Genomic DNA, 21,570 nt, shown 5'->3' on the forward strand with positions numbered 1-21,570 from the left:
TTTGCCCACCTCCACCCACAATTCCACCACGGTTTAACATAAGACATACAATACATAATACAACATACACATACATTTAAGTTAACCCATTGGCTGCCACGCCATACAACCTGTAGGTTGTTCTTCTACTACTCTACGCGCCATGTCTGAAGGATCCATGACCAAGGTGGGACTTGCCATTGCTGACAAGTCCGGGCTGACACGGTGACAGGAGAAGATGGAATGCACAACCTCTAGAATCCATCACCGTATCGACAAGGGGGAAGTCCCTATGGTGCATTGCCTAACAGGCGCCTTGCGGCGAATTTTGGGCTGGTGCGACTTTCCGACCCCGCGGCATGAAAACCACGAGACCGAACAGCGCACGCAGCCCGTGCTAAGGAGCTAGGGGAGGACAAAGACGTGGCAGCCAACGGGTTAACTAACATAAAAAACAATACCAAAAGTAGATGATCCACGTGAGATGGGTTGATGGTTTTCGATCATCGCGCCGCCAAGTCCTTTCCTGTTCGGTTGTTCCACTCCTTTTGTTCCCGAACTCTACATCGGAGACAAAAAATTAAAGGATCGATAAAAATACAGTACATGTATTTAACTCAACTGTAAGGAACTTGTAAAGGAACTTACGTTTAGTTACGCCAACGAACGTTCACAGCAAGAGAATAGCAGATAAAAAGACGATTTTTTCAGCTGAGAAAATGAGCTCGAAAATGACGTATCTAGAAAATCATTGAATTTGATTAAAATGTGTTACATTCAAGAATATAAAGAATTAAAATATTAAAGACAGTCTCTGGCAGGTGCGACAAATTCAGCCTTATGGGTTAATCGATCGAACACAGCTAACTAAAGGGAAGCAAAGGGTTCAATCATAACAATACCAATAATAATAGACGATGATCCGCGTTGGACGTGTCGTCAATGCCTGATAATTTTCCTTAGATGGACGACCAGATACCTCGCATTTTTTCTGAGAGGCAAATTATCTATTACAACAAATCAAAAGATTGTTAAAAATTATTACATTAAGATGACAAGTTCTATCAAATCCACGTAAAACTTAAATATAAGGCAGCATGATTATTATAACTTCTTTGCTGAAAATTAACTATAAAAGCAAATGCTTTCAATTATGTTTCAGCAATAACTAACATAGTAGTACACATTTACCTTTATCTGCCATGGGAACTATGTTGTGTGCTTCCTACGGGGAGGTTGAAACAGAGAATGGCAGCCAGGATAGAATTTCACTACTCGATCACTGCTTACAAAGAAGCGAAAGAACAAATAACTTGGTGTGAAGAGAAATAAAATAAAATTTTTTCTTACCAGTAGCAAGCAAGTTTCAGGATATAAAGATGAAGTTTAATAAGAAATATTCAGCAACTTGAGGTTGAATGCCCAGGATAAAGTTAATCCATATGTAAAACCATAGACTATGGTTTAACCTGGACCTGTATGAGACAACAGTTAAGTTATTGCACACATAGTGTAGGATATTGAGATGGGTGTAGGTAAAACATGGTGGTTAGACTATATAGTTACAGATTAACTTACAATACATATCATTTTGATGCTTGATTTCTCCCGAAAAACAAAATAACGTCCGGCACAAAAGCAAACTTAATTTTCGACATCTTTCGCATGACGCCATGACAAGAAAAGACATCTCACCGGTCACCATCTAGTGTGAGTGTCACACATTCGATAGTCAATTCCTTGTACCGGAACTACACCGGAAGTAAGCGGTATCTCTTCCAACTAGTAAGCTGAAATCAAATTTGATAAGGGTAAAATTTAGGGTCGAAACGAAATGGCCTGTTTTTTTTAGCAAAAACCAGAATTTGGCCAAAATCGCGAATTTGAAGAATCCTTACTCTCGAGTTTTGAGGGACGTTTAAATTCTTGCAGCGCAGCTTTGTTATGTGGCTCGATACTTAATACTTTCTCAAATTCATCAAGTACTTGTTGCATCTTTTATGGGATCGGGCTATGCCGCGACGACGATACGCTTTCACAAATATAAGGTTGGATCAAGCTTTAAAGATGGGTTACAATATTCTTCGGCCTCTACAAATCTGAAAAAGAAAATACATTTGGCAGATAACAATTAAAAATCTTAGACAGATAAAATAAATTAACTCACCTTTTTACTTTAATCAAAGCAATCACCCAATTAGCAGGGAATATGGCATCAGAAAGATCAAGTACATGGCTCTAAAATAGAAGTCTGTTCCTTTCTTATATTTCTCCTCTTTGAAACATTCATTATCCTACAAAAAATGTCTTGATTAGCAAACCCAATTAAGCAGAAAACGTGTTTAAAAAAGGAGGCTACATATTTTTTTAGCACTTCCTTTTACCTGTTTGAATGGTCTGTTAGGCCTCCTGAATTCTGAACTGGACAGTTAGAGGTGAGATGTTTATGTTTAACTAAATCATAAAAAACATAAAAAACAAAATAGGAAACAGCCGAGTACAGTTAACATTGCAGACTTGGTTTCAGATAGACAAGGCTGCTCTCCAGCAATGTTAGGGGAATTTTGGTGCATTTTTAAGCATTTCAGCTTTTACTTTGATTTCACTTTCAAGTTAAAAAACTTTTGTCTTGTTTTGATGCACTTCAAACTTATGTGAATGTAATTTACAGATGACACCAAGTTGAGAACTGAGAACAAAGTCTGCCACATAGAAGGATCAGACGTGAGTAAGGCATCAGTGCTTGATGAGATGACTTGGGTAGTGGCAGCCACTTGCCTTGAACTGATGAACAACGTGCCAACGTCACTACAGAAATCAGTCGTAAAATGCTTGATTGTAACGCTACTGCTACTGGGCATCGGTGAAATACGGCGCGATCGGTAGCTGGAATCATACTAGTCGTGTTAAAAGGCCGGTGAATAGCTTGTACTTTGACACCCAGCTCCATTGTAGTTGTGCATGCACCGTTTTGCAACAGAAAAATCATAAGAAATGTAACGCTTTCCCATGCTCGGCAACCTTCTACATGCCAATGGAATCTAATTTTTAAGGCGAAATAACAATGTGTACATTGTATCACCGTGGTATCACATTTACCTATGAAAACACAAAAAAACGAGAACGAGCAATTTTCACAACAACAACAGTCGCCATTACAGGATAAGCTAATTTGACGGCATCTAGCGGAAAACCGAAAAAAATCGGAAAAAACCAAAAAACATCAACAATCCGATCTGGTTCAGATGGCAGACAAAAATTGTAAATCCGTATGAAAAATCACACCCACTAAATTAGATGGAAATTTTTAGAAATGCAATTAACTGGACGGGTTAGCTTTAAAAAAATGTTTTAACCAGTTTAGCCTCGGGAGAGTCTCGATCCGCTGTCCGGACAACTTCACATCGTCTCCACAAATTTAATGGTTTGTAAATGTGCTACGGGGCTATAGTTATTACGTAACTATTCGTATTTTTACTTAATCGTTTTGTCCAGCTGTACAATTGTAAAAATATGAATTTTGATCATCATTTTTATATACAATAGTGGTTATTTGAAAAAATGAAATCTGGGTGAATCCTTATAAATACCATATACGGTACTAATGGACGGTACTCACTTTGAATTTTACGGTATTGCACACTAATGTATTTTTTTTATGCATAAGCCATTAAGATATACGAACATCCCACTTTATCTCATGGTTGACACGTGATCTTGAATAAATACTTAGCCTTCTATAACAAAACCAAGCATATCTTATGGTAGAATTAAGCCTAACTGCGCATGACTATTGTAATGACATTGCTGATGCATTGCATTTTGTCAATCAGCTTTTAAATGACATGCTACTTTCAGATATCGGATACTGAGATAACGAGTATTTTGGATTCCGTAGGGAAGGGAAACAACAATGAGTGTCTTATTGTATAAGGCTTGTGAGAGGCTTCATAAATTGCGATGCATTTGATGTAAAATAGTACTAGTCCGGCTAGAACCTTATTATTGGCTAACATGACTCGCTTTCTCATGTTAATTCATTTCGGTGTTTGGGTTTTATCTTTTTCAACCAACTGTGCCAGCCTTTCAGTGGAAGACCAACTACAGCAAATAAGAGAAAACTACGTAATACCTTTTAATTACACTCGCAAGTCTAGCATAAATAAAATAATGTTAAATTTTTTAAAGATGCAAATCAAAGAAATTTTGGCAGAAAGAGAAACTAAATGGGAGGCAAAAGTTACCCAACTGGAGACCAAAGTAACTCGACTAGAGGCCATAGTGAAGAATCAAGAATCGTTCATCAATTCATTCGGGAATGAAAAACAAACAAATTTTAAATCTTCTTTATCGAATCGTCCTCATCCTGAGAGTCAATTGGCCGGAAAGAGTGCCATTTTCAGAACGTGTGATGAGTCTAGATCAGCCAATTCGTCCTTGAGTTCCGGCATGCAATGGATTGATCCAGATGGCCAAGGCATTGGTGACGATCCTATTTACGTTTATTGCGATATGACAACAGGTACAATTCATGATAAAATTATAATTTTAAAGAAAACAGACTACATCACCTTTTCTAAAAAGGTTCGACATCGATTTTACACGATAGCGAACTGAAAACGGACGTGGGACACTGCGCCGATCCTGGATGTTATTCAAAGGCTATCAACTACAATGCAACTATCAGACAAATGACAGCGTTGGCAGAGTTGTCCACTGAATGTCACCAGTCAATCAGAGTATGTGATCATAAATGCTTTGATTAGAATAACTAAAACTTTTGTTTACACGGATCAATGTAGTACGATTGCGTTGCAGCGCCTCTTACTATCAACGGGATGGACTATTCCTGGTGGAACGACAGAAATGGGAATCCGCAATATTTCTGGTCGGGAAGCAACGCTAGTGCACACACCTGTCAGTGCGGAATCGAGCATACTTGTGTCGAATCTTTTATTCCTTGTAACTGCGATTCCGGTCTGCAAATATCGCTAGTCGACAGTGGTAAGTAAGCAGGACGCTGATTTCTAAATGGATTAAATAATAAAAAACGATTATTTAACTCTACAAAAAATTATAAACGAATAGGAATCATTACCGAAAAGAATGTACTTCCTGTCACACGCCTGAACTTTGGAAGAACAATACTGGAAACTTCTTCCGGTCAGCATACGCTAGGAAGATTTGAATGTACTGGTAAAGGAGAGGTGGCCGGAATGCCAAGCTCATGTCAAGATCTCTGGCGAATGGGTCACACTTTGAGCGGATTATATTCGGTTATGGGAACTGAAATGATCGAAAGTGTTTACTGCGATTTCACGAGACTGCCTAACGATGCTGGTAAATATTTGAAATTGTCAAATGCCTTTCATCTAACTCGTTTATTTGTTATGATTAGGTTTCCAGAAATGGATTGGCTACGATGACGTGAAATCATTGCCTACCTATTTCTACGTTCAGAAAAGCAAGTCCTTCAATTTGTTGAGCACTCCGATTCCATTCGAGATAGAAAAATTGAACATGGGAGACGCCATGAATTCAACGTCAGGAACTTTCACAGTTCCGCGTACCGGAATCTATTTCTTTTCTTTCACCGGAATCGGAGTTATTCCTTCATCGGGGGGCCATCTCGATGTGGCCTTGTTGTTGAATGGAAATGAAGTCGGAAGAGCGCAATGTAATGATTTTACCGGTAAAGTTGAATGGGAAATGTATTCCCTTCAATCCACCCTGCACGTGCATTCAGGAGATAAAATATGGTTGGAAATTCCAAGCATGGGAATGGGTGTTGTCCTACAAGACACCAGTCTCCATTACACCCATTTTAACGGTTGGCTGTTACAGGAGGACATCTCTCATTCGCTGAATGTATGAAACGATTTTATCTTGTTGAATTATGTTTAAAAAAAAGAATAAAGTTGGTAAATCGTCTTAAGGTTAAACTACACCACTTGCCTTTTCTCTTTTTCTCATAAAAATAAAAATACTCTCCTAAACTTTCGTTGTGTTTATAGTCAACAGCAGACATTTTACGACGGAGAAACACCCACATTGGCCGGTCACGAACAATAACAAAATTATGCAGGTGACCAAAATAAATCCAAGATCGAGATGATCACTTCAAAACGAGAATGGTCACACACACCGTCTGCACACCATCTGCATACAAAATAACACACTCGGATAAAACAAAATAAATTTACTTCGAGAATCATGAAGGACACTTGCTGAACTAGTGGACCCTGTAAAGGAAAACCAAACAGATTCATTCGAATTAATGAGACTGTTGATATGCTTCCTTAATATTATCAAATTCAATTTCATTTTGGTAATATAGCGCGAACCCCGGCCTACCTCAGCGATTTTAGAATTACGCAGGTTTTAAAATTTTATCAGACCTTTGAATTTAAAATGTTTATCAGTTTTATCAAAGCGGAGAAATTAAAATTGTTTAATGACGCATTGTTGATTCACGACGCGCTAGTATAAAGGTAGGGAAACGAGTGTTCATTCTGAGGTTATCAGATTTCACTGTGTACACATTCGTCTTCATTTTTCCAAAAAGACTTATGACAAAATTTGCTTTTAATCTTTCCTATTACAAACGGGAAACGATTAAGTTTTTCTTTTGATTATATATTTTTGTCAGTTATGTCAAGTAACTGTTAGGAAAGTCCAGCGCTAGACCAAAGTCTTTTTCGTCTGTCTATTCGGACCGGTTTTTAAAATCCGGAAACAGTAAATAAGGTCGGCCGCATAGAAATTGTGTTTACACAGAAAACTCTAACTAAAGTTCAAGGATAATCTCCTGGCACGTCGGTTGAAAGCTGCAAATTTAAACCGCTTTAAGCGTTTTGTTCGTTTTGTTCTAAATTGATTTGATGGACGATTCACTCTCAGAGAAAAACTACAAAGTCGTGAAAATCCCCTAAAACCTTGGAATCCAGACGCCACGGTCGTTTCTACTCAACTCAAGGACGCTGTCAAGCCATAAAGGCATAAAGCTATACAGGTGAACGGTGCTGAGCCAGTACCACTTGATAAAGAACCAAGGACCGAGGACCACCAAGGACGAAGAAAGTCAGGTGATTCTGAACCACCTGATTAGAAAATACAATTAGAGTTGGTGCATGAGAAACCTGTACCTAACGAGTTAACTGAATTTTGTTTCGTCATCGTCCGAACTTTTATTCAAATCCCAAAGAGTTCACCCAAATTAACATTTTCCTTATTTTTCCATCCCAATAACATATTCCAGTTATTACCTGTTTCTGCCGGTAGCGCCAAAAAAACAACGTCAGCAACACTACCTTGTATAGTTAACTCCAAGAAGGGCCAGCAGAGAGTATAAAAGAGGCCGCCGTCGAGCTCGGCCGTTGTATTTTCAACTCAGCATTCCATTGGACAAGAACCCAACATTTTTTTCTTAGCAAGTGAAGCTACTTTCATCTTTCTAAAAAACTTATCGTCAAATAAAGCTTGCCTGTTTTCAACTGTTAACTAGAACAAACTTATTTAGGAACAAACATTTCGTGAATAAAAACAGTGATCTTCGGAATAGCATCTTCAAATGGAAAATCTACACATCAAATTGGCGACGACTTTTATCGACGAGAACCTGATTGGAAAACACCACGAATTCGACAGCCCATTCGGCAAGAGGCCGGTGGTTTACTGTGATTACACCGCCTCGGGTAAACCGTTACAATGCATCGAATCGTTCATCATGGACAAAGTTTTACCAACTTACGGCAATACTCACACCACCACTTCCATTACTTCTGTGCAAACGACTACGTTTCGCGATGAAGCGAGGGAGATCTTACGTCACGCTGTGGGTGCCTCTCACGAAGATGCCGTGATATTCGCCGGAAGTGGTTGCACCGGTGCAGTGAACAAACTAGTCGCCGGACTCCACTTGGCCGAACGCCCAATTATTTTCGTCGGTGCCAGTGAACACCACTCCAATCTTTTGCCCTGGAGAGAAATAGCTTCACGCGTGATTCGAATTAGAGAAGATTCAAACGGCCTCTTGGATACGGAAGAATTGGAGGCGTCATTGAAAGATGCCCGGAAGGAAAACCGGAAAATGATTGGCTGTTTCTCAGCCGCATCAAACATCACCGGCACCCTCTACCAAGACATGAAAATCACGGCCATCCTCCACCGACACGGAGCGCTTTCATTTTGGGATTACGCCACAGCGGCTCCATACGTCAAAATAGCTATGAATCCGGAATCCGCCGAGTATCCATCAGGCACTGCCCACAAAGACGCCATCTACTTTTCGGTGCATAAATTTGTGGGCGGCGTTCAAACCCCGGGAGTCTTGGTCGTCAAAAAATCTTTAATGAAAAGTCCCGTTCCAACTGGGCCTGGTGGGGGGACTGTTCTCTTTGTCGATCGCCAAAACCAAGTCTACGCTCAAGATATCGAAATCAGAGAAGAAGGAGGAACGCCGGCCATCGTGGAAAACATTCGAGCCGGTCTGGTGATGAAATTAAAGGAAAGTGTCACGTCCGCGTGGATCATGGCCCGCGAAGAATTTCTAGCCAAACTCGCCTTCAAAAAATGGGGAAATATCCCGGAGTTGATTCTTCTCGGGAGTAGTACCGCACCTCGATTGTCCATTTTTTCGTTCGTCGTCCGCCACTTGGACACAGGTTACTATTTACACCACAACTTTATCTGCGCCTTGCTCAACGACATCTATGGGATACAAGCGCGCGGAGGATGCGCTTGCGCCGGACCCCACGCTCAGGATTTACTGGGAATCGACGAATCTCTCACCGCCAAATATCAAGACATGATAGTCGATGCTCAAGATGGCCATTATTACGATATTCTACGACCGGGTTTCACTCGATTGAATCTGCCGTATTTTGCTCACGATTTTGAAATCGATTATATCATCAAGGCTGTGATTGCCGTCGCTAAGAAAGGATGGATCATGTTGCCTTATTACGAGATGAATACAGAAACTGGCGAATGGCATCACCAAAACAAGCAATTAGTGAGTATCCGTAACATTCGATTCAACAAATAATCAATTTTTGCTAATTAAACAATTTTGGCTATTTTCCAGTTTCCATTCGTCAATGACAAATTGCTAGCCAATGTCGATTTTCATTTAGTTAACAAATCGACGTTTGTCATTGATCCGGAAAAAAATGGCTCACTGCCCAAGGCAATCCGGTACAACGAGTTCCTTCGAAAGGGCGAAGAGATATTCGAACTCGCATTCGAAAACAGCTCGGCATCGCCTCCGCCAACCGAACAGCAAATCAACTTCAACAATAACGCCAAAGCGAACGAACTCCGTTGGTTTCTATTCCCCAACGAAGTCGGTAGGGAACTTTTTCCCGATAAAGTCCCTTTCACGCCACGCCAATACGACACCTGCCTCAGCCCAGCCGACTATCACTTAGAGCATTACTCGACTATTACGGCCGAAAGTGGGTCGCCCATCTTTTCCGTCGAAAAATTCTATTCCGACTGCGTGCTCTCGATTCAACAGCGGCGCAAGTGTTTCCCGGGGACTTCGTGAAACTACGGTATTCAATACACCCGACATCGGTAGTCTACCTACTCATCCAGAGTGTTCAAAATCAAAATGCTGGTATTTTTAATTGCGACACAGGCGCGAACTTAAATACTTATTATTATACAAACGCCTGTAATTCTAAGAGTTTCCTTTGCATGCAAACGACCCTCTATACACAATGTCACATGATTATTTAATTATACCGAGAAAGAGATTTGTATATTAACGGCATACTATATTCATAATGGTGGAATATGTGACTTCTCCTGGCTGGCTCAGTTTTAATTGGTAGATACTATACTATAACTTGTTTTAGAACTTCTACTGTTTGAAGTTTTCTGTTTCATTAGAACTGGCGATGCGAGGGTTTTAATAATACAACAGAAAACACAATAAATTTCGTGTCAAACCTACCATACAATCCTCCTGTACGTTAATTTGAAATATGCTCAAAATCCAACAATTCAAACAGGAAGACGGATCGAGAAATAACGAGATTTACAAATGGAATAGAAATATTTCTACGTTAAGACAATCAGCTCTCGAGTAACTTGTTCTTCCTAATCGAATAAAAACAAGAGCAAAGGTCACGAAGATCAGTTTTGTAAAGCAAAATTGACTCGAAAATGTATAAAATAATCGGCATGTACTGTATAACGATAACTATGGTTAGAAAGGTTTCAGATAGACATGAAGAAAGGACTTTGGCTGCGGGGGTGTAAGTGTAATGCGCATGACAAATGAAAAAGGGCAAACCATAGAATTTATTAATGACTAATGGTGACGCAATTCTGCGAAACACAGAGGCCTATATAAATAAATGTGCAGAAAGTCGTTTAGGACACTTTGACGTCCAAAAATTTCGCACGGCGAAATGATGACTTGCACTATGTAAATTATTTGGTCCGAAACCCCAAAAGAAGTTGCTCAACAGCTATGGTATATTATTTCGGTGCTCAAGAGCTATACAGAGTCCAGCGACTCGTTCTTTCAAAGTAGGTCATTGCTACATCTCCAAGACAAATACGCATGGACGTAAATCTGTCTCAAGAATATTCGCCACAATAGGGCCGTGAAGCGCATGATTATGCATAGACATGCGAAAGACAATTATCGATTACGTCAAAAAGTACCGAAACAGTCATTAAATGTCACATACGACTAATATAAGCGGAGCAATATCTCCGAAAGATGGAAACATGAACTACGCATTCATCTGCATGAATGCGTAGTTCATATCGTAGTAAGAAAGCATACGAGTGGAAGAACAAACTGCTGTACGTTTGTTGAAAAGAGGTCGAAACAAGCGCCAAGAATAATCAAGAAATGAGCACACGCACGCGCAATGATGTTCTAGCATACCCGGCGAACCCTTACAAAAGCACCGCTATTCTGAATTCGAAATTAATTCACAAATGATTCAATATTTGAAATGTTGTAACGCAAGATAAAACCTACGCAGTCAAAAATCGTAGAGTTGTAAGATTGTCAATAATTAAACTTTGAAACAAGATTTAATGGGCTTAGTCCGATTTCGTGTGGCGTATTGTTGACCCTCACAATAAATTTGTCATTGTCAAATAGAAGCGACTTGTATGTTGTTTACTACGACAAGTGTCGATGGCCTCTATAAAAAAAAAAAAAAGATTTCAAAAGTGGAAATTTCAATTCTGTTTCTGATTATTCAAAGGTCAGTTCATAGCCCATACGAGACAATGACCCGGACTTTATTGTAAACATATTGAAAGTTAACTGCACTAATAATTGCCAGAGCCTACCTCAACTTTGTCTTTGAACCCGGAAGGCAAAAAGCGTCGCTTTCTTGAACCTTTGCTTGGTAACTAAACTCGTTTAAGCCACTATTGTACCCCTAGGAACAAATGTTGTCGATGACCTCTCGCCTCCTCTTAGCAATCAGATTGGTGAGGTCAAGTGGCGTCTATAGGCTGATGGCCACACCCTTTTGTCAACTAAAGTACCAATAAATAGCTCGAACATTTGGGAAACTATTTACACTCGAAGAGTACTTCACAAGAGAAGCGCACCAAAAATCCTAAGAAATGAAAGCGTTTAGTTTACCAAGCCTTCTGGTCTGCATCTTCGGTGTCATATTGTTCAATGGTAAATTTCTTGAAAATGTTTCTACTAATTGAAGTAATTAATTGCACTATTCAATTTCTAATTTCTAGCGCAAGGCAGTGAACAGTTCGCAGTGGGTGCTAGTCAAGAACCTGATATTGCGCAAGAGGCCGAAAGAGCAGGTAAGAGATAATATCTAACTCAAAAGGAATTTTTAAAAATGTTATTCAATCATTTTCCCATGTAGCCTGTGAGGGCAGTATGGGTCAAACCAATAAGTGCGTAAAGGTCAAAAAAGTGTGTTACTGTTTCGTGAAAGCGCAGGTAAAAACAATTTCAATCAAGTTGATTTTATAGTCTCTTTTATTTTAAAATGTTCGTTCCTGATTTTTCTAACTTCAAAATCATAGCAATCTTGGGCTCAAGCAAACGATTTCTGTAAAGCCAATTCCATGAAGCTACTGAGCATCGAAACACAAAAGCAGCAAAAGGACGTTTCAGACATTTTGATGCCTCTCGTATTAGGCTGTAAGTAAAAATGAGCTAATGAAATTTGACTTGTATCGCAACACAACTTGAAATTCAATTGCGCTTCCATTTTCAGACCCTGTTTCAAAGCAGATCGGAATCTGGACCTCAGGATCGTACAACAGCGGACAAAAGAGTTTCACCTGGTTATCAACACAGAAGCCCTTCACTTACGTCAACTGGTTTTATGGTGAGCCCAATACCGGCCTTACTAACCAATGCGTTCGCATCCGAATCGTCCCGGAATCGTTGACCGACGGTAAATGGGCTACTTTGGATTGCAACCAGTGGCTGCCATCTATTTGTGAGGATAATTAGACTGTCCTGAATAGAAGTCCGAATAAGAAAACACATGAATCCCAATTTTGAAAAAAAGTGACGACTTGTTTTTTTTTGTGCAATGGTGACGTTTTCTTAAATTATTGTCATGTGAAAAGGTAATACAACAGAATGGAAAAGACTCACTGATTTTATCTTCAGAGTTAAACTTTAAAAAAAAAGGATCCTATTAGAATGACTTGATTTCACATTGATGTCAATTTACGTTTCAAAATCAATATTAACCGATACTTCTCAGAATTGCACTGATGAAGACGACGGCAAAGGGGATAACCAGATAAAAATTAAGGATTGCATATTTCTTGATTTGTATCGTATGATTGTTAGATTGCCAATATTAAAACTTTCAAGCAAGATTCAATGGGCGTAGTCCGATTACGCGATGGGGTGGCGTATTGTTGTACCCTCACAGTAAAATTTGACATTGTCAAAGAGAAGCGACTTGTTGTTTACTACGACATGTGTCGACGGCCTCTATAAAACAAAATTGCAAAAGTGGAAATTTCAATTCTGTTTCTGGTTATTCATCAAAGGTCAGTTCATAGCCCATAAATACGAGACAATGACCCGGACTTAATTGTTAACATATTGAAAGTAAACTGCACAGAACCTACCCCAACTTTGTCTTTGAACCCGGAAGGCAAAAGCATCGCTTTCATCATGAACATTTGTTCTCCATCGGTCAGTAAACTCGTTTAAGCCACTACTGTACCCATAGGAATATACACCGCCGATTTCTGACCTCTCGCCTCCTCTTAGCAATCAGATTGGAGAGGTCAAGTGGCGTCTATAGGCTGATGGCCACACCCTTTCTTTAAGTCGATTGCCTATAAAAAGCTAAAAGATTTGGAAAAATATTTACACTCGAAGAGTACATTACAAGAGAAGCGCACCAGCCACACTACAAATCCCGAAAATGAAAGTGTTTAGTTTACCAAGCCTTCTGGTCTGCATCTTCGGTGTCATCTTGTTCAACGGTAAATTGGAAAATGTTTCTACTAACTAAAGTAATTAATTGCACTGTTCAATTTTGACAATGTCCAGCGAAAGGCAGTGAACAGTTCGCAGTGGGTGCTAGTCAAGAATCTGATGTTGCGCAAGGAGGCGAAAGAGCAGGTAGGATTACAATGCTTACTTATATCTATCTCGGAATTTTAAAAATAAATAAATAAATTTAAAAATATTTCATTGGTCGATGTAGCCTGTGAGGGCAGTATGGGTCCAGCCAATATGTGCCTGAAGGTAAAAAAAGTGTGTTACTGTTACGTGAAAACGCAGGTAAAAACAATTCAAATCGAGTTGATGTCAATAACTTTCAATTGAAAATATTCGTTTCTGATTTTTCTATCTTGAAATCATAGCTATCTTGGCAAAAAGCAAACGATTACTGTAATACCTATGACATGAAGCTACTGAGCATCGAAACGCAATCTGTGCAAAATGACGTTTCAGATATTTTGATGCCTCTCGTATTAGGCTGTAAGTAAAAATGAGCTAACGGAATTTAACTTGATCGTAACATGACTTGACATTAAATTGCGCTTCCATTTTCAGATCCTATTTCAAAGCAGATTGGAGTCTGGACGTCAGGAGCTTACAATACTGGACAAAAGGGTTTCGCCTGGTTAGAGCCGTTCACTTTCGTCAACTGGTTTTATGGTGAGCCCAATACCGGCATTTCTAACCCATGTGTTCGTATTGTCCCGGAATCGATGTCCGACGCTAAATGGGCTACATTGGATTGCGACCAGTGGTTGCCATTTATTTGTGAGAAAAATTAGACTTGTCAGCATAGAAGCCCGAATAAGAAAAGAAAACACGCAAAGCTTGTGTGAAACCACTTTTGAAAAAAAAGTGATTGTTTCTATACGCAATGGTGGCTTTTTCTTAAATTATTGTCATGTCAAAAGGTAATACAACAGAATGGAAAAGACTCATTGATTTTATCTCCATTTTTAAAGTGAGAAAAAAAAATGGATCTTAACAGACTGACTTGACTTCACATCGACGTCAATTTAGTTTAAAAATCAATGGTAACCAATACATCTCAGAATTGGGTTGAATGAAGACGACGGCAAAGGGGATAACCAAATATGTAACATAATAATTATTTCTTGACTTGAATCAAAAACATTCCTACGCAGATTTCAACTACAAGACTAAGACGTCTCAGACTAATAAGGACAGAAAAAGAACGGTGAGAAAAAACAAGTTAAAGGTTGTTAAAGGTTTTAAAATAAAAAATAGGACTCGACCGTTTCCTGGGTGCGGCTAACTTGTTAATTGGAAAAGAACTATAATCGTGGAGCTCAAGTCACGTGGAACTCAAGTCTTCTAGAATGACCTTTCTAATTAAATATAAATAAAATTTTGATTTTGTTGCAATAGCCTTCATGGGGGCGGAGAGTTATACGGCAATTTCACAATACCGGGTATGAAAATATGGGCAAATTAATGATAGTGGGCTCTAACACGACTTGCCCTTCGTCCTTGGAAGATGCAATGACATAAGAAAGCTTCTTCTCCAAAAAAGAAAGTGGGCTTATCATAAACAACTTAAAATAAGAATCATGACAATGTAGCCTTGAGTAATGGATAGTATGTATCTGGGTTATTTACCGTGAAGTATTAAGCTGGCAAGCTTGAAGCACTTGAAGGAAATCAACAGGTGGGAGTTACTTCCGTCTATAGATAAAAGTAAGGAAAAATTAGCATATTCTAACGATGAGCATAGACTAATAACGAATTCTAATATGAACACAAATATAAAAGATAAGAACTGATTCTTTTCTCCTACCATTGCCTTACATACCGAAATTGAAAGCTCGCCTTGACGGCTTGTTTGTATTATTACTTTGTAGCAGCCTTCAGAAAGTTTGAAATCAAACGACTGACACATCGAGTTTGAACGTGGACTATATACCAACAAGTTCCGGGATAGTTCATGTCAATGTGTCTGCAGTTAGACAACGTCGAAATTGAACAGTAAAAGAAATTACTGTTAAGTTCAACAGAATGAGTAATAACACAAGTTGACTCATTAAGAATACAGCAGATCCATAGAGGTATGACGGCTGCAACATACTTGTGAACTCGGCGGCCCCCACCTACAAGCGTGAATTCTTCAAGCAATAGCTGTCTTATCCAAAAGTAAATTCGAGTTCTGGGATTTTGAACATACAGCACTGGATGGAACGAGCGGGAACGAGACACAGTGAACCGTTCAAATAAGGGGCGTGAGCCTTAACACATTTATTCGGTGGAATAGAACCAGTGACATATGCGACATTTTGTATACTTTATTACAGTTTGCCTCGGGTGTTATTAATATGCCATTTCTCAGAAAATATAAGCACATGTCTCGAGGGCAAATCTTATATTAATGACAAGTAAATGGCCAGTTTTGCACGTAATTGACTAGCAATTTTAATGATGCAAAAGGATCGCGTTTCTTGAATAAATACGTTGTAAGATTAATGATAAGTCGAGTTAAACAGATGAACACTCACCAAAGATGTGATGTGCAAGCACTTTCTCTTGGCTGTCTCACCCTGTCTGAGACTTTGAGCAATGGCAGCCAAGATAATTTCGGAACAAGACGTATACAGCATCACCATGAATAAAAAAGGCTATTTCCTGGTGCACATTAATTACATTTTCACGAAGAGATCAGCCACGGTCAAAATCCTCTTAAACAATGAGTCAACGATAACTGATATGTCATAATTTTTACTGTCATGTTTCATAATTCAAGCAGAGTTGCCGTTTATTTTCTGCAACAAACTTTCTGCCAACTGCAATCTGCGAAATTGCTTACAATAAAACACCAGTAAAATTTTATTAAGATAATTATTTCAAAGCGGAAATAAAATTATTTATCAAGCAATAACATTTTCGGTGAATATACGAGTGATGAATACAAATTTCGGTGGAATTCTTACCTGCTGGGACAATACACAAATTTACGAAACGCTTTCAGAAAGTTATCCGAAATAAACGCATAAAGAAAAGGATTTACACACGAGTTCATGTACGCTAGTATGTGCGAAGTAATTTGTATCATGACTGTGAGCGCGGTCATTTCAAACAAGGCTAGACTTTTCAAAACGAGAAAGAGTTGAATGGGGAACCAACAGACGGCAAAACTGCCAACTACCGTGCAAACCATGCGAGTAACACGTAGCTTTTTCCCACGCTGGATTTCAGCCGAGACCCGCCCTACTGGTGCATCCTTACGCCACAAGCGCGTCAGCATGCCCATGTACAAACCGCAAATAAGCAATAGTGGTATGACGTAAGAAGTTGCAAAAAAGGTGATTTGGAACATATGCAGACTCCATCCTTCCTATTAATCGTATAATCCCGTAACAAGGAAGAAGTAATATTAGATCATTTTAGAATCAGATTAGATGATTTCATTAGCATTTACCTCTTGGAGAAATTGGCACACTGAATACTCTTCGCCTGAAAATACGTACATCACTTGGCCGTGAGCCATCAGTAGCGGAACACAGGCCAAACAAATAACAACCTGATTTGGAAACACAAATTGTACCAATGAAAATGATTTTAATCAAACGGTAAAATACCCAAATGACGGCGATGGCCCAATAAGTGTTGGTCTTCGTTCGAATTGATTTGGAAGTGAACGGGTGCACGACTGCCAAGTAGCGATCAAGCGACATGAGGACTAGAGTGTAGACACTAGCGTAGGCTGTTACGATGACTAGATATTGGACAATTTTGCACCAAACGTCGCCATACGGCCAAAATGGTAAGGCGTAATCCGAAGCAGTGAATGGAACGCAAAACACGATAAATAAAAGATCGGCCAATGCTAAATTGATGATGAGCAGGTTGGTCGTGCTGCGCATCTGCGAATTGGCAATGACCACCACCACAACTAGGGCATTGCCAAAGAATCCTACTATGGCAATTATTCCGAATATGATTGGCACCTTGAATGAAAGTGAAAATTTAACAAAAAATGTAGCAGATGAATCTATTATGGTTGCTACGTACCACAATAGAAATGATGCGTTGCATATTAAATTCACGAAAGTCCAAATCTAAACTGGCTTCTTTTAAATCGGAGGTGCCGTTTGCAACAAAGGAGGAAGCAGTACAGCGTGACTGGTTATTGCACAGCGTGAAGATATCTTCCATCAAATGCTGTAAATGTTGAAAATCTAAAATCGGGCTCCCGTCGGTGTCAATTTCGGCCATTTCCATCACATCCATTTTTCACGGAGAAGATCAATTTTTGATACGGCGTGGCATAAACTATGAACGTTAAACAAAATTAGAAAAAAACTAATCGGTTTCGTGGTTTGATTGAAGGAATACTACAGGGCATCAGTAATCAAACGGCACTCGACTGGGGAATAGAAACTATTTGTGTACGAGCTTATCTTTTTCCCGGAAACGAGGATTTTGTTCTCATTCACGCACAATTTAATCTTTTGACAAATGTTAAGATATTTAACATTTCGCTGAGAACAGTGCACTATACTGCTGCGCCGAGTTTGAATGTTTAATATTAGAGTTAACATTTTTGACATTTAACAGTAAACATTTCGTTCGGAATAAATTTGTCGTTCACAAAGGAAGAAGTTGAGGATGGAGGCGCGGGCGATGGTACCCATGGGAGCAATTCTTTGAGTTAGAGAAGTCCAACTTTGGGTTGGGCCTCTCTCGTTCTTGCACAATCTGATACCAAAGTTGAATCGAGTTTTTAATTGATGATATAATCAAGTTCCCCCATGGAAAGAACACGGTTCAAGATGAATTTTATATGTTGAAGAAAATAAAGGGGCGGAAAAAAATTGGTGGGTTGTATCAAAATCCTGGATGGATATGGAGACACATTATTTTCTAAAAGTCGCTAGAATGAATCAAAATGTTTCCTTATCATTATTCTCTTGACAATTTTAGTGGTGCTTGCCAGCCTTTATGTAAAAGAAAACAAACAAAAGGCACTTGTGTTAAAACCAACATCATATTTATGATGGCAAGTCGCTCGGAAATAGGATGTTTTATTTACGATAGTAAATGGTTTCCATTACCCGCAGCCCGAATACCCTACATACATATACTACCTTAAAGTCGTCGGCTCAAAATCAGTGAATCGATAAAATTGCCTAAATAATCACAGACTCCCCGGGGAGTAACAACAGATAGTTCACCCACGAAAAACGTCACTCAAAGTAAATCAGCTTAATTTACTTTCACTAATGAAGAAGGAGCGGGTTTGAACGGAATAACAGAAGAGTAGACGAAAAACGTATAACTTACACAGAAATCCTTGTCGGTTATTTGTAGTTTGCAATAGAGCAATAGCACAAAGGAAAGCTAAAAAACAATGCGAACTTTTTTTTAATACAATCACTGGCTCCCAATCTCAAATGAACTGTACTTTGGCTGATTCCACGGTCGCGTCTGCGAGCTTTTACTACAGACAACATCGGTACTATCTTGTTACATGTATGCCGAGGGAAGCTGCGCAGAAGCGGCGCAGGAAGCACACGTTGAACTGTAATAAACCGTCGCCTTTCATATGATAGCTCGGCAGCCTAAGCCTCTTTTGTTATAAATTGTATTTAACGTAGCCCGGCTAGAGCTGCATAAGGTACAAGCCAGAAGGTCTTATTCATTGTAGCCCTTTTGCGCCATTGATCTTAGCTTCTCATTAAACACGGGAATCTAATGAACATCACGTCACATTCTCATTTCAACAAGATTTTTTTTTTTTAAATACTGCTGTCATTTGCATTTAAAAAAAGAAGAGTTAAGAAAATATAAATAACTATAAGCCAACGGAGCTAACCTTCTTTTAGAAAATATCTCAAAATTTCTATTTTCTAATTCTCAAACAAAACATCTAACTTTCTTTTCTCTCTTTTTTTCCTTGTTTTTTGTTGTTGTTGTCTGAGGTCAAGAACGACAGGTGACATTCCGTTTGCTTGTGTGCCGACACACGTGGAAACTCCGATTGAACTATACAGAAGAAGACCTTGAACCACAATAATATCTAGATGACCATCTTTTGAAGGAAACTCTTCAAAGGGCACACTTCTCACAAGCCTATACACTTTAAGATTGGTTTCCTTCTTAGTAAAAGAGCGCGTGGAAAAATTCAGATGGATATACCTGCTACCCCAAGATAAGAGCAGAGCAGGTTTTGTCGTGGAAATATACAATTTAATATAAGCCTGGATATATGATTAACTTTTAATCTGTTATTAAATCAGGGAACCTGTTCTCGCCTCGTCGAACTTTACTCCATAACCTTCCCCTCTCTTTTTTTCTTTGAGAAAGGTCAGTTTTAAAAAGATATTGGAAAATAAAAGAGCCAAGGTCCACTATAAAAGAAGGCCATCCCTAGGACGTTAGCGCTATTGTTCCTGGAACACTCGCTCAGCCGTCATCACCCAGCATATAAGAAATAAGCGAAAATAATGGCTGACTTACCAATTTTTCTGTTCGTACTGATCATCGCTTCCGTACAGGCTGCCGTCGTCCGCGAAGAATCACCGTTATGGAACAATCACGTCATACACCAAGTGCCCGAATATCGGGCAGCCGCTACCGTTACCACCGTTGTCACCACCACAGCAACTGGTCCCACAACAATAACAATCAAGTAATTGTTTTTCTTTCTTACTGAATGGCTAAATTACTAGCAAAATTCAAATCAAATTACCTGTTTAAAATTTGATTGATAATTTTTTTTTAGTAAGAGGTTTGACTGCGCGAAATTAGAAGCACCTTCCGCCACAACAGTGTGTCGCCGGAAGAGACAATACTGGAATCTTCCATTATATGCCGACCATGTCTTCGTCAGCCAGGACGACATCCACCAACAGTACCAGCCGCTGAAACCCACTCAAGTCATCCAGTAAGCATAAATATCTTATCTTTCCTGATAAAAGGCCATCAAATTATTAATTTTGTATTTGTCAATAATTGAAATAGGGTTCTGCCTTCCGCATTGCCCGATTACCGTAATGGAATGGCCATCCGCCCCTACCAGTCCGATCCGCAGTTCATTTCCCCATTCAGTATTCAGTCGTCGCTCGATAAACCGTCAGATCAGCCAGTTTACAGGGTCGCAGATCCGCTTTTCGGCGCTTTTTACGCCTTTTCTTCTCTTCTCTCCAACATTTTCAGCGGCATTTTCCGACCGCAACCGACTCCGGCCGTCCTCGTCACCAGGTACACGATAATCCTTAAGAAATTCATAATTCAAAATTTCACCGTCAATCATAAAATGACATTGAACGATTACAGTACGTCGACAGTGTACACAACGACGACAACCACAACTTCCACAACTTCGACAGCTACTTACACTTTGAAAGGCGCAAATTGTCTTCCAGCCGGAGTTGTTGTTTGTCCAGGATCTAATACCGCTGCTGCGTCCAGTACTACTGCCGCTTCAACCACCGCCTCCTCCACCACTCCGGCCTCCACCACTACATCGGCGACTACAACCACAGGATCGACGCCAACTTCCACATCAGGTTAGTACTTAGTATGAATCCACATTCGTAATTCTAAGATCACTATACATTTTTTAAAATATTTACCAAAATAAGATTCAACTACTACGGCCAGCAGCACCACCGATTCAAGCACTGTAACCAGCACGACAGATTCAACTACTGTCACAAGCACTTCCGACTCAACTACTGTTACAAGCACCACAGATTCAACTACGACGTCATCGACCACGCCAAGCTCTGGTTAAATTCAGTGTTGATGATTATGAAGATCTCGATGATTTAATTTAACAATAAATAATTAGAAATAATTTTGATGCGGGGCATAACATTATTAAAATGGTAAAAGAAAAAGATAAGTATGTTAAAGTAGTATTTAAAGCAAAACACATTTTTACCTCTTTCTCGACCAATTTCAATACGACCGTGCCCATCAAATTGAACCATACATAGTAAAGTTAATAAGAAATAAACTCACAGCATTACCCAATTCGTTTTTGAAAATCTAAGAAATGGAATGGAAGACAAATTTAGCCGAAAAAATTATTAATTTTTGTCGACGTTTTCGCGCAACAGACAGTTGATTTGATGCGGCAACAC

At 39.3% G+C, this 21,570-nt stretch overlaps 6 protein-coding genes and 1 long non-coding RNA gene across 12 annotated transcripts in view; 5 read left to right on the plus strand and 2 right to left on the minus strand.

Moving 5' to 3' along the window:
* Positions 1-21,570, plus strand: part of LOC124326455 (extensin-2-like) — a 142,092-nt gene that overhangs the window by 2,109 nt on the left and 118,413 nt on the right. The gene's annotated exons all lie outside the window — the stretch shown is intronic.
* Positions 491-2,487, minus strand: LOC124326711. Its single transcript, XR_006915719.1, has 9 exons — positions 2,364-2,487; positions 2,147-2,273; positions 1,878-2,078; positions 1,558-1,769; positions 1,330-1,454; positions 1,171-1,261; positions 882-986; positions 628-719; positions 491-540 (listed from the first exon to the last, which is right to left on the minus strand). It is a non-coding gene; the product is annotated as an uncharacterized LOC124326711 (long non-coding RNA).
* LOC124326156 lies at positions 3,896-5,926 on the plus strand. The gene is made up of 6 exons (XM_046784825.1): positions 3,896-4,104; positions 4,168-4,501; positions 4,564-4,718; positions 4,782-4,983; positions 5,068-5,319; positions 5,378-5,926. The coding sequence occupies exons 1-6, from the start codon at positions 3,994-3,996 to the stop codon at positions 5,851-5,853; spliced, it is 1,530 nt and encodes a 509-aa protein (XP_046640781.1). The 5' UTR covers positions 3,896-3,993; the 3' UTR covers positions 5,854-5,926.
* On the minus strand, positions 5,191-21,453 carry LOC124326291 (allatostatin-A receptor-like). Of its 6 annotated transcripts, none has more exons than XM_046785025.1 (11): positions 21,369-21,453; positions 20,820-21,243; positions 20,472-20,696; positions 20,172-20,390; positions 19,940-20,086; positions 17,492-17,752; positions 17,059-17,427; positions 16,899-17,000; positions 15,979-16,814; positions 15,089-15,154; positions 5,191-5,265 (listed from the first exon to the last, which is right to left on the minus strand). In XM_046785025.1, the coding sequence occupies exons 6-9, from the start codon at positions 17,708-17,710 to the stop codon at positions 16,407-16,409; spliced, it is 1,098 nt and encodes a 365-aa protein (XP_046640981.1). In that variant the 5' UTR covers positions 17,711-17,752; positions 19,940-20,086; positions 20,172-20,390; positions 20,472-20,696; positions 20,820-21,243; positions 21,369-21,453; the 3' UTR covers positions 5,191-5,265; positions 15,089-15,154; positions 15,979-16,406. The 6 variants fall into 6 exon arrangements, with proteins under 6 accessions (XP_046640981.1, XP_046640980.1, XP_046640982.1 ...); XM_046785024.1 differs by having other exon boundaries at positions 20,820-20,979; positions 21,058-21,453; XM_046785026.1 differs by having other exon boundaries at positions 20,499-20,696; positions 20,820-21,453.
* LOC124326100 (probable cysteine desulfurase) lies at positions 7,344-9,937 on the plus strand. Its single transcript, XM_046784726.1, has 2 exons — positions 7,344-8,992; positions 9,065-9,937. Exons 1-2 carry the CDS (start codon positions 7,550-7,552, stop codon positions 9,524-9,526), a joined length of 1,905 nt encoding a protein of 634 aa, XP_046640682.1. The 5' UTR covers positions 7,344-7,549; the 3' UTR covers positions 9,527-9,937.
* LOC124326553 (macrophage mannose receptor 1-like) lies at positions 11,537-12,448 on the plus strand. Its single transcript, XM_046785454.1, has 5 exons — positions 11,537-11,644; positions 11,713-11,784; positions 11,850-11,926; positions 12,013-12,130; positions 12,207-12,448. The coding sequence occupies exons 1-5, from the start codon at positions 11,584-11,586 to the stop codon at positions 12,446-12,448; spliced, it is 570 nt and encodes a 189-aa protein (XP_046641410.1). The 5' UTR covers positions 11,537-11,583.
* On the plus strand, positions 13,363-15,073 carry LOC124326562 (macrophage mannose receptor 1-like). The gene is made up of 5 exons (XM_046785465.1): positions 13,363-13,446; positions 13,514-13,585; positions 13,671-13,747; positions 13,831-13,948; positions 14,024-15,073. Exons 1-5 carry the CDS (start codon positions 13,386-13,388, stop codon positions 14,248-14,250), a joined length of 555 nt encoding a protein of 184 aa, XP_046641421.1. The 5' UTR covers positions 13,363-13,385; the 3' UTR covers positions 14,251-15,073.

Source organism: Daphnia pulicaria, chromosome 2 (assembly GCF_021234035.1).
Source record: "Daphnia pulicaria isolate SC F1-1A chromosome 2, SC_F0-13Bv2, whole genome shotgun sequence".
NCBI lineage: Eukaryota > Metazoa > Arthropoda > Branchiopoda > Diplostraca > Daphniidae > Daphnia > Daphnia pulicaria.